Source organism: Centruroides sculpturatus, unplaced genomic scaffold (genome assembly GCF_000671375.1).
Source record: "Centruroides sculpturatus isolate CEXI.00-Female unplaced genomic scaffold, Cexi_2.0 scaffold806, whole genome shotgun sequence".
Taxonomy (NCBI): domain Eukaryota; kingdom Metazoa; phylum Arthropoda; class Arachnida; order Scorpiones; family Buthidae; genus Centruroides; species Centruroides sculpturatus.
Window position 1 is genome coordinate 17,713 of NW_019384938.1, and position 18,239 is coordinate 35,951.

The 18,239-nt window shown below is 34.9% G+C and overlaps 1 protein-coding gene across 1 annotated transcript in view; it reads right to left on the reverse strand.

Moving 5' to 3' along the window:
* Positions 1–1,283: 1,283 nt before the first annotated feature.
* LOC111632088 (homeobox protein unc-4 homolog) overlaps positions 1,284–18,239 on the reverse strand; it is a 73,364-nt gene continuing 56,408 nt past the window's right edge. Inside the window, exon 3 of the mRNA XM_023376449.1 lies at positions 1,284–2,537. Within this exon, the coding sequence (XP_023232217.1) occupies positions 1,836–2,537 (702 nt within the window). The 3' untranslated portion in view covers positions 1,284–1,835. The remainder of the gene's footprint in view (positions 2,538–18,239) is intronic.

Sequence of the window (18,239 nt, forward strand, 5' to 3'; positions counted from 1 at the left end):
TGGAGCAGATTTTCTCCGAAGAGCATCACAATTCAGCGGTCCTATCGGTGGAGGAGGAAGAAGAAGAAGAAGAAGAAGAAGAAGAGGAGGAGGAGGAGAAAAAAAAAGAGGAAGTGAGGAGGAGAAAAAAACCTCCGATTTGAAATGAACGTCTTGGGAAAAACGAAATTTAATCTAACGTTCCAAAGGGATGTGCCAAGGGCCACTTAGCTATCGAGACAGGTAGAACCTTCCTAACGACTATTTGATGATAATGAATGTATCTTCACTAACTCCCTTCTTGGCTTGGAGTCCCCTACGGATTGGCTGATTGAATCGTTTCTCGTTGATCGTAAAGAGATCGAGACCTTCTCCGAGATCTTTTCACCTTGGCATCTTCTCCATCTCTTCAGGAAAAGGGGGAAAGCAACGGGGGAAGAACAACACTGGCGAAAGAGACTGTTGGGAAATAGATGCAATACAAATAATGCCCACCTGCTTTCCGAGATACTTAGCTTAGCTAATAAAAATGATAGCGAGAAAAACTAGCAAATCCTTAAGGATTTAACTCCCAATTCTCTCAAGATATACTCTTTTAAGGGTCTCCTTTTACTCTTTGATTAATTAATTAGTAGAGGGGGGGTTATATATATACAACTTATATAAACGGTGACCTTTGATAAATGATATCTTACGTCTTTTCCCCTTTATTATTAATTCTAAACAATCTATCATATTAGAAGGGTTGTCCTTTATTTTATTATTAAAAAAGAAAGCAGAAAATTATTCTTACAATAGCATTTCCTAGAAGAGCGCTAATCATCTAGAGGAAATGACTTAGCGTGCAGTTTGACTGGCTATTCCTTTGCTTACCTATATATATCTACAGCCAATAGAGACTTACTCTATTCTTATTGGTTAATTATTATGTCAATTCGTCCCCCTTTACTAATGTATTATTAATGAGATTTAAAAGTATGACGTCTGTCGCTTTTATAAATGATCTTTCCCAGTAAAACTTCTACTTAAATTTTTTTTTAACTAAAAAGCCCACTTTTTAGTAATTTTCACTCCATTTTTAAGTGAAAAATCGGGTCATTTTAACCAAAACAAATCGATTTCTATGAAGATTTTACTTCTTATTTTGATTTGTGTATAAAGATTTTGTAAATTATAAAGAATATATTTGTTTTAATGAAATAAATGAAAGAATTTTTAAGGTATAAGTGTATTTATTGAAGTAACGTTGAGTGTATTCGGACAATTAAATGATTTAAAAAGTAGATTTCGAGTATTTTGTGGATAAAAAGAGAGGGATGAGATAGAATTTGAAATGGTTTATTCTTAGACAAAACGTTTCCAATAGGAACCTTTTAATACGATCAACAGCGTATTCTATTGACAATCTATGAATGCTTTGTACATGATTAGTGTATTTAAGATAGACATTATCATTTTTTTTTTCTTATGTCCCTCGCTATAGGTTAGAAACGATGGTTATCTTGGGCAACTCTCCATTCACAAGTTGCGCCATCTATTAACAACTCGATGAACTAAGAGATAGAATAGAGAGAAAGAGTGTCCATTTTTAACACGTCGTTAAGTCCCACATTTGTATATCCGAGGCATACAAAGACGTAAAGGAGTCTCCGCCGTTTTAATTATAGCATAGATTCCAGTCTAGGAACAGTGTATAGAAGGTAAGGTGGGCGGACTAAAAGCTCCTCCCCTACCTAACTAAAACCGGATACGATTAAACTAAAAATCACACGTCGAGTGTTTTGTTTTTTATTTAAAGAATAAGTTCGACTCCAGTTCTTCTTCTTAATAAATATATATAAAGGTAGAGGAGCGGATCACGGATCCTGATCGCCGGCCGGTTCGGAATTGGGTGTTTCGGTGTCACGTGTCATTGCCGGACTACTGGGTGCACTACTGTCGCTTCCAGGTTGGCAGTCGCTGTCGCAATCGTCGACTCTGACCAGAAAACCTACGGGTTGGGTGATGGGATAGACGTAATGACCACCACCAAGTCTAGAGCGACTGCCCATGCGATCGTCGGCCAGGATATTTTCGATGCTGAAAGAACTGGATTTCTGCAGAACGGCGGGCGACATACTTGTGTTCTGCTGTTTGGCCACCACGCTTCTGTCACTCTCGTTGGATGCTTCGTTACCTGTCGAGGCCTTGGTGACGATATCACAGACGTCGAATCCCAACGATTCCAACAGTTCGAATATGTCGTTACCCAATAACTCTTTAGCTTCTTTACTGCGATTAACGGTCCTGATTTCCGAAAGCGTCTGGTGAATTGATTCCGTCAGACTCGCCATATTGACTCCCGGTTTTACTTTCGCTTGTTGTAGCCTCTTGGCTTGTCTTTCCAGTTGTTTTCTCAATTTCTTCTCGCGTTTGTCCTTCTCTCGCCTCTCTATTTCGTCCGGGGGTATCGGATCACCGCTGCAGGTTTGAGGGTGAGCGTTGTGAGCGGGACGGCCTGGCCCTTTCTTGGTGTTCTCTCTCTTTCTCCACTTTGCTCGACGGTTTTGGAACCAGACCTGAAAAAAACAATTTCGTTTGCGTTAATACCTGGAAATCTCCTACAGACAAACAATTTTTGCAAAAAAAAAAGTCCCCCTTCGGTGGCAGCCACCGGGGCCTGTTTTCGGGTTTTTCTGCCGCAATAATTGTTTACCCGCGCCTCTAACTCCACGTCCCGGGGTTTAAGAGGTCAAAGACCCAGCGGAAAGTGTATTTTTTCGCAGGGGAAAGTGGTTGATTACACAAAGAAAACGTTTATCGGACGTGTAAGAGGGACAATACAGTCTACCATTACGATACCAGAGCTACTAATGATCGTACGACAAAGCTGGTGAAAATAATGCATCCGGCTGCACGAAATATCGCGCAACAATAGAATAAAAATTCAATAAGAGGTTTCTCGTGTTGCCGAATTGTCGGCCGTTGTCATACGGATTTGTGGGAACCGGATCGAAACTTTAAAAAGTTTGGCTCCGCTGACAAAACTAAAAATCGGCGAGCGACCAAAGTAAATTCAGAAAAGGATTCTAGGAAGGAATTGCGTAGGACGTTGCCCTTACCGAAGGCAAATTTCGTCCGTTGTCTACGTGATTGCTTTTAATTGACTGGTAGATGGTGACGTTACGCATGCGCAAACCATGTCTTTCGGATGCCACACCTGTGCCCTCTCCGGGACGTTATATAAATAACATGTTCTAACATCTCTATCACGCCGTCTAAAGGTAAGAGAGATAAGAAACAACGGGCGGACAAAATGGAATGATGTATGATGGTGGCGTGAGAGGGTTGATCCTGCAGGGCACCCGAGACCCTATAGGGATACGTCGTACGTGATTAGCTCTTCTTTATTGAACAAAATTCTTTAACCAATTAACTGGACACGCTTACGAATGTCATAAATCTCGACGCTACAGTTTCCATCTCGTAGTTCGTAGCTAGAAAATAAACCCCGAGGATGTAGAAACACAAAGATTTTCTCTTCCGTGCTCTACCCTAAGGGGCGTAGCATCGCTCGCACCTCGAGTGTCCATCCTGATGGATGAAGTTGTATCTCGGACCTGCTTAGTACCCGAAGTAATTAATAAACTTAGCAAAAGGGACGTGGTACGTGCGTTCGAAACACCTGGCTTTGTTAGAAGGGGGATCGACGAAGTCCCACGGAAGCCCCTCGTCACGTAACCTGCCCCCAACTTCATTTGCATGTCTGCCGGCACGATACTGCAGGAAATGAAAAGTAGCGTGCTACAACCTGGCGTAAATAGCGATCTTTCTTAGTAATCACAAGCGTAGGGAACCCCAAGATTTTCTTACTTTCTGCATTTTATAATAAACATCGTTTTCCTTATATTTACAACGAGTTTATTAAGTAAAAAAAAAAAAAACCTTATTTCGAAGGCCTACAAGAACTAATTACTCGACAATCTGGAAGTAAAGTGGTACGCGATCGTTTTACTTTTTTCTTCCTAAATCTGAAATTTAAACCATTGAATATTAATAAATCACGTATCTAAAATGTAGATCTACATTTCGAAATAAATTACATTCGGATATTCTATTAATAATTTTCATTTTTAAATTAAAGTCCGTCGCTCGACACGGGCCTTAATAATTTCTCTTATCTGGGCCACTGTATGTAAATTTCTACAAGTTATTCTATGAATAATTCTATATTCAGTAAAGCAATTATTTTTTAAAAAAATCATTAAAAAAATGACACAGATATTTAAGTATAGAGTAATTTCGAAATAAAATTGTCGAGAAGGAGTTAGATTCCCAGCGACGAAAATAGAAGATTTACCGCTTTAAATGAAAGTTTAAAATGAAATTTTGAAGAAAGTCAGCAGAAAAAAAATGTAATAGAAGCATAAAAATTGCATTTTTTATATATATTTATAAAAGAAAACTATAGAGAAAACTCTCAATCTTTTACTAAGACGACGTTATCATTCACCGAAAAAGAAACCGAAATCGAAAATGCACCATTACCATCTTCAAGTTTTCTCGAATTGAGAACCTCTTAGTTCTCCATTCCATCCGAAAAGAAATAAAAAAAAAACCCAAAAAATCCATATCTGCAACTGGCCAGGGAGTTTCAACTTCAACGAACCGCTTTCAATTTCAAATTCGAATCTCGATTCGATATTTTCTAGAGGAAAAGAAATATATATATATATATATAAGGAAAAGGAAAAGATTCCACGTCAAACGGAATGCTGATCTGTAGAGTTAGGAGTCGGTTGGAAAAAGGAATGAGATTTTCGATTAGTTCAGAAACTTCTTCTTCCCTCGGCGAGTTATCGAAGACTGCAACATACCAATTCGATCACTGACTATCTGAGCGAAGTTTCTGGACTCGAATCCCTTGTGCTCGGATTTTAAACAGGATATTGTTGCTGCTCTTTTGGGGTGCGGATCCTCTCACCACGCCGGAAAACTCGCTACCCCCTTTCTCTAAACAACCTGTCGCTCTTTCTCTCCTTACATCATCCAATCGGCCGCTTCGACAGTTAGAAACTCCGACTTGGATGTTTTGTTACAATCCTTCTTTTAAAAGAGTTGCAAACTGGAAAAATCCACGCCCAGTCATAATGCCAAGTAACACGAGCAAAGAAGTGTAAAAATACGAGAAAAGGCAAATGTAAGACTACGAAATAATACAGAGAAAGAGTAATAAAAGAAAGTAAAAGAGAAGATTTTTAAAGTCAAATTATAATAAAAACAAGTTGAAATTTGTGGAGAGGAAAAAGAAAAAAGAGAATGAACCTGTTCGGAATCCCAAGTTATAAAAGTAACTGATTGCGATAGGAAATGCCAAATGTTTCTTTTTAAGCTGGGCTTCGTCCTCCCCAAGTTACTTTATGTACTTAAGTAGGCACTAATAGTGGGCTCTGTGTCAATTGTCTCACTATTAGCCTTAATGTCGGTGGAACGGGGTCGACCGTTGCCAGAGAGAGAGAGAGAGAAGGTTATAGAGATAGAAGGTCGCTTCCATTACTCCGATGTAGACCGTTGCCAAGGATATGGGGGACCACTTAATGGTGCTGTTTGTTTTTAAGGCCTTTCTCCCAGTGTCTGCGACGCGAAAAGCATCGCACTTTGGCCGTTAAAGGAATGCCGTAGCGCGGTCCATTGGACCTTGGGGACGTCATGAGGCGATGTATATCCCTCGAGATTCCCTTCTCATCACCGACGTTGCAGTTCCCATAATCCGTCTCGAGTCTTACAAGTTCTGGCATCCACACCACTCCACGTTGGATTGAATTACTGAATATAGAAACCTTTACCTGTGTAGACGTAGCCTGGGATTACGATCGGATTTGTAGCGCCGAGTTATGGCTTAGAAAACACCGTCGATCCCTCCCCCACTTTCTGATGGGCCAAACAATAGTCTTTGCTAGTTTCTTCCAATATAAATAATCTCTACGTTCTAGTCGTAAAGAAACTATACTTTTATTTTCCTTACCGGTAAACAGTTCCTACTCTATAAATTCTGCCAACACTTTAAAAAAAAAAATACACCCACGCGCCTTATTTTTTTATTAAAAAAAATAAAATTTCACGCTTAATTTATGCCTGGTGTAATAAATAAAACAAGTCTACGGCCATCTTTCATCTAAAATTTAAATAATTCTAAAAAATGTGTATCGAATAAGCTGAGTTAAGCTTGTGATTTCCTAGTTTATGCAAGCAAATTTTCTAAAATAAAAGAAAAATATATATATATATATTTAAAGTAATGAGAAAGTTTCCGTTTTAATAATGTAATGATACTTTTTACGAGTTAAAAAAACGACAATAATAAACAGTTTTTCTACATTAAGAAAAAAAAAGCTGTCGGTAATTACCGTCTACCCGTTGTTACTAGTAAAATAAGCTATACGTATGTCTAAATAATTCATTTTTACATAAAAATATACTTAAATAAGTATATTTCTTAGCATAATTAAGGCTCAAATAAGCCTTAAATTATATTAATTAGCATTTATAACGTAATTATAACGCTCCAATTTTATATATTTTTTTTATGTTAATACAAGTCGATCCCCCTATAACAGTGTTGATTATTCCGTTTGATATGAATTCCATGTTGTACGAGTCACTTATATTTTACAAATATGTGAGCCGTTCACAGCCCGGCACACGTATTTGTAAAATATAAGTGACTCGTACAACATTGAATTCATATAAAACGGAATAATCAACAGTGTTATAGGGGGGTCGACTGTATATACTGTAATGCCATTAGTTTTAAGGGGGATGTTTTGAGTTTAGCACAATTTTCTTTGTTAAAAATTAATTATTTTCTTAATTTTATAATAAAATAAAATAAATTGGATATTTTTCTTAGAATATTTCGAAAAATAAACAAGAACGTATTGGGGAAGCAATTGGATAATTTAGACTTTGAACGAAAAGTAGGGAATGTGCGAAAGTAGTTTAAGTTTATTTACACGTAATACTTTAATCAAACAGGAAAATCATAGTTTTCCGAAAGCAAAAACATATTTTTCTTTTTTTTGCCTTTAGTCTTGTAATTTACGCCTCCTTAAGGCATAAAAAAAATATAAAAAATATATTTGAAATTCTCCCCACGCCACGATATCCAGCAAATCACAGGTTTGGACAAGGCTGCATGCCTAATTGATTAATTCTTATCGGTATTTGGACAGGTACGTGGGTTGTTAAGCCAGTCCCTTATGCAAACACCGGGCCGGTTTTGCCAGCCAATCCAATTAACATAGTTTACGCAGAAAGGTGATGATATTCTCACGTGGGCGACCATATTGGTCCTACTAACACCATGGCAAAGTTATATCAGAAAACGTACAAGTCGGGACAAACATTCCTGTATAATAACAAAGTGGAACTGTCCGACTGAAAGACGCTGAAACCTGTCCTGGGTTTTGTTTCCTGACAGGTAACTGTTAGGCCTATTTATCACTGTCATGGAGTGCCTGTCATTATGAGCAGACGGAATTGGACGAGGAGATAATCATTCTCCCGTCTGTGCACTTCATACGTCTTTGCATCTGCAGCCAAACACCTTTTCTTTTTTTCTTTTTGTCTACAGCTAACGACACTTCGTAACTGTTTCCACGTAACTTTTCCTTAATTGAATGGTCCCCGAGCTTGGCAACCAACTGGTCTTGGGCCAATTGTTACCGAGTGCCTTCGAATTGCTATCGAACAATAGGAAAGATACGATACTGCCCACTTTCTAAACACCAGAGAGCCTTGTTGCAACGTTCTAAACACCAGAGAGCCTTGTTGCAACGTTCTGAGCACCAGAGAGCCTTGTTGCAAATGTTCCGCATTCATCCGTCGAGTTATTTAATTAAAAATTAGAGCATTTTGACAAATTAGAGAGAGTTTTTTCTGAAAGAAAATGGAAGATTTCGAGTATAACACCGTAAATCTGATCAAAGAATATTTGAAGAAGCGAAGGAGGAGACAGATGATGACGTATGTATTAAGTCGAAGGAGATAGCGATCAGCAATGGGCACAGAGAGAGGCGTTGTCCTAATTGGTGCTAAGCACCATGAATATGTTATTTATTCTGGAACCTTTTCCCCTCACACTTCAGTCTATCTTATCGCCAACTGGCGCAGACAGAAAACTGGGAGGGTAACCATCCTTAAATTTCTAGTCCGTGAATTAGAAGTGAGGGAGGGAACAAGACAAGGGAGGGGGATACCAAATTAAAATCCCAATTACAGTCGTCCCCCCCTTGCTTTTTCCCCGCAGTCGTCGCCCGTCCAAGGCCTCTATCTCGTGTAATGCTTATTAAGTTATTTGGTGCTTTCGAGTACGGAGGGACATTCTCCGAAAGGAGCGGGCAAAGGACGCTTTGTCTTATCTCCATCACGCATGCGCGATTAGACGAGTCACGAGTTTTGAGGAGCCAGTGAGCTCGCCGATTATTTTAATTAATCGCACCAGAGGGGACTTTCAATGGCCCCGGACCTGGAATGTGAATCATAAATACTCTCTCTTCTCTACTTCCCAACTACTCCAAAAATTTCTTTTCAAATATTTATAAATATTTACTATACCTACCAATTAAAATAAATTTTATATTAAAAAAAAATCTTTCTTAAATCCCATCACCAACGTGTAGATCGCGAACTACCATTCGAACTCGAATCTCTTACTAACCATCTGTAAGTTGGGAAGTTTGACGATGCGATACGTTTAAACGCCTATTAAATAATGTTCGCTTTATTATTTAAATCATTTCTTAATCTAGGCTTCTAGATAAGGATTTAATTTAAATATTTGACTCGTTTAATATGTAAAAAGTTGAAATATTTAAGAATTATTCGGGTTGTTAACTCGCGCAAACGAATTCACAGTTTTGTCTTATTACTTAATGTTATTAACGTGTTCTCAATAAGTTATTGAGCTTAGTGCACGTAAACACGAAAAATGTAAACGAATATCTTCGTAAGTTGTCACTTAAAAATTATTTATAAGTGAAACTATGCATAGGCATATAAAATGTCTTGCATGACAGAAAGCCATTACTTGGATTTAGTGTTGGATAAAAATGTTTCTTGTCAAACAAAATGGCCAATTAAATTATATCAGTCTTAAAATTTATTTACACAAAGATTTAATTCATAAAATACCTTAAAAATCGATAAGTAAATAATAATAATTTTACTTCTATACATTGTTAATAAATTAAATATTATAGAACGAGTTTTGTAATCATTTAAATATATTAATTCATGGTAATTTATGTATCTTAAACGATGAGAACTTCTTCTTCTTCTTCTTCTCCCTCTCCTCTTTAAACATTTAAAAACGCTTTAAAAAAATGATTACTGTACGCCCAATTAGCAAAATGATTATGGTAGCTCGTACAGTACGTAGCTAAGCACGGTTATACTCGAAACGTGTTTAATCGTAATTAATAAAATGTTTATGACTATATTAAACTAATAACATGACTATAAATAGTGATGTATTAGTTTCGTGTGTATAAAAATTAGAGTATTTCTTACAGGTAAATCGTTACAAAACCTATTATGAACTCTAACGTGGAGTTCTTAATGGTTATAAATAGGGGAATAATAAGCCTCTATCGAATAGTTGAGATAGATAATACCTTAAACTACGAATATTTATAATATTCTTCACGGACGGAGAGGAAGAACCCGGTTCTCTTCCTCTCTTGTTCTCCTCTTATCCATTGTTTTCCCTCTTATCCAAAGCCATAATTTGATTATTTATTTATTTTTTAGTAACTTATATAGATAAATATTCAAAAATTTGTCTGTTTTTTTTAATCTAAAAAGAGTTATTTTTTTTATTGTAGATTATATAAGTGAGTAGTTCATTCCTACCTGTCGTATACTCATCATAATCGTTGATGGAGAGTTAACACCCATATTATTTTACTTCTCATGGATATGAGAAAACGAAAAAAATGTTGAATTAGAAAATAGGCTCCGGCCTCTGACCTCGAAGATCAACCTTACCAAACCGGAATGGACAAGACCGAAAACGGACATTAAAAAAAGCGCACGAAGAAGAAGAAGAAGGAAAAAAATGAATTAAGATGAAAAATGTCTGAGGAATGGAAGAAAATGAAGATTTCTAGACAGAAATTTCATGAATGCATCATGAAATCTGATCGAAATCTTGAATCTATTACGTACAAGATAGGCCTGTATGTAATTATAGTAAAGTACAGTATCGTAGATAATCTAAGATTTATACGTGTTTCTTTTATTATGATAAGTTAAGAAGATGGTTTATGTATATAAATAATAACTGAAATTATCAAATTTTATCACAGACATACATTAAAATATATATATATATATATATAAATTATAGAATTTATCTTTCTAAATCTCTCTAGAAAATATGGGATTAAGCTTAGAAATTATAGTCTAATTAGTATGGAAGTATTGCTTGATGAGCCTTAAAATTTTATTTTGTAGCAAGTTTAATTGAAAATTTTATAGCGAATCAAGAATTTGGTAATGAATTTAAAGCATTTCTTGTAGAAAAATTGAATTTTTTAACACTTTTTTGTAGGCCTAGCCTTAACTTTGACGGTGTTCTGTGTATAAAATATGCTTATATATACCATTTAAACATAGAAAAATAACATTTTAAGCTTATAATTAAATATTAGAATATCAATTATAATGTTAAGATATAATTTTTCAAAGATTTTTTTGACATTAATTCATTATAATGATATGATTTCTTTACAAGAGAGCATTATCATAACTTTGAATATACGAAGGCCTACAGCTAAAAATTAATTTATAATGGATAAGTATGTAAATTTTCTCAGTTTTACAGTAGAAATAAAACTATGGCCTATAATCAATTTAATTTAAGAAAATTTCGTAAAATTACTTTTAAATATTACGAAATAAAATAGATTTAAAAAAAAGTATTATTTTCATTTAAAATTTTGATTTATTTCTTTTAATTTTATAAAATTAAATAATTAATAATTAATATTAAAGCTTAAAAATGTTTTAAATAGTTTATTGTAAACACAGGCGGGCCTTAGTTAAATATAGTAGAAAAACTGTAAGATAATTGTTATTTTCAACCAATCGAATGCCGATAATGATTATTTTTAAAATAATTGGTTGAAGAAATAGATTATTAAATGAAGTAGGCGTGTTTTTTGATAGTTTTGAATACAATCGAGCAATTTTTTAAGCATTTTATTTTCATAAATGTCTTAAAACAAAGCATAAAAGGTCACTTAATTTTGTCTCTTCTAAAATTATAATATTTCATTATCGGTTCATTAATTCTACAGGAAAATAAAGTATTTTATTACCGCCTTCTAGAAGTTTATCTCTAAATTTGGGGCCTAATTGAAAATATTATGTTAATTAAATGGGCAAACTAACTAGAATAGAGTTAGGGGTGGAGAGAATGTTTTAGGGCCTTAATTGCCTTACTCCATATCGATATTTTACATATAGATATTCTTATAACATATATTTCCAAATATAATTGATATTTTAAAAGAAATTAGTGAGTTATTTTGTATATTTTCTTACAATTAGAATCACCAAGCGATGAATTGACTACGAACCTTCGAATGCTCTTTATTGTATCATCTTTTTGCCATTTTTTTAACCCCCAAGTTGCATAAATATTTCAAATTCTTGTAGTAGAATTATAAATAGACAGGTTTAGTCGTAAGCGAGTGGAAGAAAGTTGCTGCAAGGTTGAATTTGTAGCAAAGGTATGTGTGTGTGTATATATAGCCTACGTGTGTGTGTGTGTATAGGCGATACTTATGTAGTCGAACGTAAAATATTTTCATATCGATTGACACATTAAAAATGAAAGGCGATCAGTTAAGAAAACAAAAGTTTATGTCATCTGGTGGATGGATGCAGCTAATCACCGAGAGGGACTGTGAGCTGTGTATTGTTAATAACAGATCCAAGTACGCTCGGGGATATAACCCGGTGATTTCACGACTTTTGTCGAGATAATGGAATTTTCTAAAAGGGAGTCTAGCGAAACCAACCTCTCAAACACCCCGGGGAGTAAAGACTGGGATGAGAAGCAAGCAGCGATCTATCTTTTCCTATCTGCTTTTCCTATTCTATCTAAACATTGGAGATTTTTAAAATTAATTTTACTGACGCAAAGTTAGGTATTTAATTTAAATTCTGTTGTTTAGAGACTCTCTTAGCTGCCACTCGAAATGTTACAGATGAATTCACATTCAATTATGCATAGAAGTTAGGCTGTAGTTTGCTAAAGTATCTGTAAGTAACTAATTTAATTCTCTTTGGGAACCTATCATAAAGGTCGGCTTTTCAAACAATTTATAGAAATTTGTAAACGTAGTTTTCTTCGCAGTTTTCCTCTTTTATTTATTTAAAACTACTGCTTTGATGCTGTCCAATTCATCTCCATCCAACTGTTGCTCTTGCAGCATCTCAGAGCCCAAATGACAATTTTTAGAAACTTTCTAAAGACTAATTTTCAAAGTTTTATTATAAATTTTCAAGCATTTTTAATTAATATTTAAATAGAATTTAATTCTTTAAAAATTTAATTAATTTAGAAATTAATATGTTAATTATTATAAACCATTATACAATAGAAATCGATCGTTACCAATGCGGTATAAGAATTTTTAACGTATTAAACTGTTAAAATATATTATTATTTAATTGATAACGTGTTTAAAAATAAAAATTAATTAAAATATTTTTAAAAATTTGTTACTAAACTGTCTAAATTTTACAAAAATTAACGTCATTTATAAGCTGTTAAGAATACCATCTACACTTGAAAACACCAGAGATTTTTAGTAAAATAATTAAAATAAATATAATTAAAATGAATTTTATAGTTTATAATATGTTAAAAAATAAAAATATCTTCAATTTTTTATCATAAATTTATTAAATTTTGCAAGAAATATGATTATTTACAAGTGTTAATAAAGCACGGATAAAGAAAACATGACGAGATAATACTTAGATTAAACATTAATAAAATAAATATTATAATGGATAAAATGTTAGAAAAAGAAGAAAAAAATTCAAATATTTTAAAGATTTTAATGAAATTTTGGAGAAAAAACAGGATCATTTACAAGTCCCGAAGCAGCGATGCTGATCTTTTAAACAAAGAATGGAGTTGGCTACTAAATCATACAGTTAATAATCTTTTAGTAAATATTAATTTTATCATTATAATTAGTGAGTCGCTCGACGTCAAATTGCCTCTTAAGAACCGTATAATTCTGTAGGAATGAGAAAGCGGCCCGACTATGTCATTAACACTCGAAAATACCAGGAAAATGAGAGACGTTTGGTCAAGGTTCAGTTTGCTAGCGTGATGAGGAAACTAGAAAACAAGCTAATTTGTCAATATTAGTTTATTTTTAAAGAACAAAAATTCGGATTTGTTGAACATAAAAATATAATTTTTTGTTTTTTTAAAAAAGACAGTGGAAACCGAGGTTTTTAGTGTTATCGCGTACGGTCTTAAGAGGCTCAGTCGCTAAGCGAGACTGTCAGTGGAATTAAAAGACCACAAATCATTCACTGACGACCTGTCAACAGCATCACATATAGTCTAGGTTAAGACAAGAACCCATCATTAGGTCGAAGAGAAGAGGGGTGGAAAGATCTCTCAACTTTCAGTTCTGAATGGATAATTTGGGGGTTTCGTACACTCTGAACGTCGGCCATATGGCACCAGGGTGTGCTTCTCGTCATTCCCTGTAATTTGTCGCAGGAAGCACCACTGAGCTTTTTTAAACCATTCTTTTCAGAGATGATTGGTAGGGTGGACGCGACGAAATCTTTCTTAAAGGCCAAAAGAAATACAGATTTAGATTTTTTAGCTACCGAGAATTATTGTTTTGATGGCTTCCGTTCTTAAATTTCTACTTCTTTAATGGTTTTTTTTACTCTAAATTATCTTCCAAATGAATATCTCTCTCTACCTTACGCCGTCCGCACAAATGATCCAATTTAAAGTTATTTTCCACCAATCTTTTCGATATTTCTAACTATTTTCATATATTATTTATATTTCATTTTAAATTACGCTCTTTCTTTAATATATATAAGGCCTATATATTAATTTTTTAAATATAAAATCAATAAAATCTTATACGTTTCGACAGACTTTTCAACCAGAAACTTAAAAGTATCTTTTAAAATGGGAATATTAATAAAGAATATGTCATTAAATCTATAAAAAAAAACAACTTAAACTACTTCTAAATTTAATAAAATCATTTTTATAACCTAAAAAAGTTGTTGAAACTTTAATGAAAGTGACTTGTTGACCTTAATACATCGAAGGCCTTCGTACTAGAGAATTTTAATTACACATTAAAAATTAATTTTATTTATATATATAAGTATATATAGGCCTATATATATTTAAAAAGAATAATTTTTAATCAATAAATATTTAAAAAATTCTTTAAATAAATCATTTTGTAGAGAGTTCTTTCATACTTCCAATTTGTTTTTATAGCCTTGAAGGCTTGCATAAACATTATTATTCTATTGCAAGAACGTTGATCCTAAAAATAAATAATTACTCGTGCCTATAGGCCAGACATATATATATATATATATAATTATTTTATTTACTTATTAATTCGTCTCACGTATCCGCCATGAATTAAAACTCTAATTATGCGACTTTTTAATATAGTTAAATAATTATTTTAAATGATCGAAGCTTCTTTATATTAAAATATAAGATTTAAACAAGTAAAAAAAAGTATATTTTTCTATAGTTTAGAGATTTGTTTTTATATACTTTCGAGCACTTTTTTTTAAAAAGTAAATTGGTTTAAAAGAAGAGGTTGTCCATACTTAAATTTGGATTTTTTTTTGACTTTATATATTAAAAAAATACTTAAAAATGAGAAATATGTTGTATTTTATAAACTAGACTAGATGCGGAGGTAGTTTAGAACAGTACCAAGTATTTGATATGCCCGAAAGGTCTTCATATCTGTCAAAAATACACGAGTAACGGAGTCTTCAACTTGTCAATAAACCTATGATTATAGTGGGCGAATGAAGCCGATCCCAATTGTCTAGGTCCTATAATGTGAGTTATGTAAAGTTAAAAGCCGTAGTTAAGTTAGCCCGAAAGATGCGACAGAGGATGTGGTAGTGCTTATTCGTCCACCGACCTACACCATCCCCGTAAGTCAACAAAGAAAAAGAAAAAAAAAAAAAGAACGAGAAGAAAATTTCCAAATCCCATAGCTGTAATGTTATTTTATAAACTGCTTATTGTATGTTGCAAATAACTTGCAGAAGAAAGACACAAGAGACGCATCGTTTCAATCAACTACATCCTCCTACGAGCCTAATAAACCACCACGTTAACTGCACAGCAATAATACTAGACTATTGCAAACGGCATGTAAATGCTCCGGAGCTTCAATAGCAGTCGTTTTTATGGCCAATAAGAAACGAAAACAGATTGCAGAAGAAAAAGAAGATCAAAAACACTATGTCTTAATCCTTCTTGCACGTTGTAGAAGAAACCCCCTCCCTTTCTTGTAGCATTCGGAGATTATCGAGCGCGATCGGTCCGTGAGACCGTTCCAACATCGACACCGAGCGAAAAAGAAAAATAAAGAAAACTGGCAATAAATATCAATGCAACGACGTGTGATATCGGAAGCGGTAAATTTGCATCTGTGTCAACCCTAAGTCCTTAGTCATAAATCTCTGACCGCAGCCGGCGGACCACTGGATTGCCGCTCGGCGACTCCCATTGGCTAACGTTAAGAAGTATAAGGGCGATACAAGATTTCTCCAAGCTTGCCACTCTCTGCCCATAATAAGCCATTTATAATCTCGTTTTATCGCCAGGTTTTACGATCGTCCCATGCGTCCGATGGTATAGACAGATTGTGATAATGAAGTTTAAATTTTTATGTTCCCCCAGTGCGATCCGATGTGGGATGCTCTTGAATTACGACTTTGCCACTTCTGCACGTTCATATATCGTCGCAAACGTTAGCGGTTCGCATCCCTTCTTCCATTCTTCATTTTTAAATTTCTTTCTTTAATGTCCGCTCTTCCATTTTTATTCCATACATTTATGCAAACCTTTCTTACAATTTAATCTTCTATGGCTTCTTTTTTTATAATTATACGTTCGTTTGCGACTCTATATATCGTGTGGCCGTACTTTAAAGTCATTTAATAATCATTTTAAATGCTTAGGTAATTTATAGTTAAAGCCACGATTGTGGAAGGCCCCCAGCTGACGGGTCAAAGGTCGGAGATTCGAGTCCCGTATCCGACCGGAGGTTCATAAACGTTGTAGGTCTTACGGAACCGATAGGCAGCGATTTTTTAGGTAAAATAATTCTAGGCCTAATTGGAAAAGCCGGGGATCGACAACATAAAGATAAATAAAAAAAGGAAATAGCCATTGTTTATGAAATAATGGAGCTATTTCCTTTCATAACCATTTCATAAAGTCTTTGCAATAGTTGGATGTAAGGATCATTAGGCAAAATGACGACAAGCAGAGCAGCACAAATGACTGCTTTTGTGTATATAAAGATTTATCATTGTTATTATTATTATAGGAAATACTTCCTGATATTTAGACGTTATAATATTCATTGTTGAGGTAGAAATAGATGCTAATTAACTGAGGTATTTAAAAGTTATTGCGGATAAATATTTAAAGCGGCCTGGAAGAAAGAAATTTATTTTATTTGTCGAACAGAAGATAATCCCCGAAAGTTTTCATAAGTTAAGCCGGTCCGGTTATAACCGGAAAGAACATTTAAGTGGAATTCATTGGTATAAGTGGCTAGTAAAGTTAAAGAGAAGTAGAAAGCATGTATACGTAATGAAGTTGCAGGAAGAAGCTATCCATATATCACATGCGAGCAAAGTCGGCGGTCTGTAGCCCGACTGGGGAGAGAGAGAGAGATCTCTATTTGTAGACCGCCGTTACGGCTTCACCCGTTTAAAGCAGGGAACGAGATAGAGAGGGGGTGGATACGGTACATCATGATTGCCCGGGGAACCGCAAGGGAAGACCAGAGTCGCATCAATCTGCTCTTACCCTCCTACGACCGACCGAAGGAATATACATGCCATAAATAGGAATCACTGCTGGGTCGGGATACGTCTTCATTCGATCGAAGCCACATTCGATCCCCCGTCTGCAACTTCTACAGGCGCAATCTTCGATGAAGACATCAAAACTCGACCTCCTCCCCCTCGTTTTCCCCTCGCATTCGTGATAGTGCATCGCTCCGGAGGAGGGGCCATACGTGCACGTCCCGGTCTCAACCCGTGTGAATTCGACTCGCTGTTCTACAGATGACGTCTAGGACTAAGTGCCTATTACCAACCTCCCCCGTTTCGTCCGCAGAATGTTTCGGATCATCCCACTGCATTTGCATAAGAATTGGAAGCGCACTGAATATGACGTAATGAATGCTGTGTCTCATAAATCGCATCTACTTCCCCACATCTCGCTAATGGCCAAAGACTTGCAGGGATCTCTGGGGATGTTTTGGAGGAGGAGTTGCGACTGTCTTGCCTGCTTGGTTTGGTCCTATCCAGATGGTTTAGTTTCCCTGGACTTTAATCAACTCGTTTCTTTTTCCAAATCGCTCTTGTCTTTAATTTTTCTTAAGAGTAGTAATGCGGAATGCCTTTGTCTCTTTCTCCTTTCTTTTATTTTATCTTTCTCCCAATGTCTAACGCCAGATGAGATTTTTCTATAATAAACAACTTTTTTCCTTTCTAAAAATTAATTCATTTTACTTAATAAACAACTGGACTTTCTTTAAATTAATTGAACGCCTTTCTAAATAAAAAATACGCCAAAACTTTTCCAAATAATACCCTTTTTTTTTGGCAAATTACACACTGCGGACGACCCCAGATTAATCGAGACCTTGCTTTTAAAAGTTATTAATAAAATTACCGGCGAAATTCGTATAAATTTTCAAATTTAAACCCGAAAATCAAAGAATATTCTTTCGTCAGATCCTTTTTTCGGGATAGGAACCCGCTTTACTACCTCTCGACCCGGCCACACCCGTTGTTTAGGGTGTTGCGGTGCTTCAGGAAACCGTCAAATTTTTTAAAATTTTCGTGGATTTTATTGAAAATTCTGGAGTTAAATACGAAATTAAAGCATTTTTCTTTTATATAAAAGGAATTTTTAAAAGACCCGAACTACG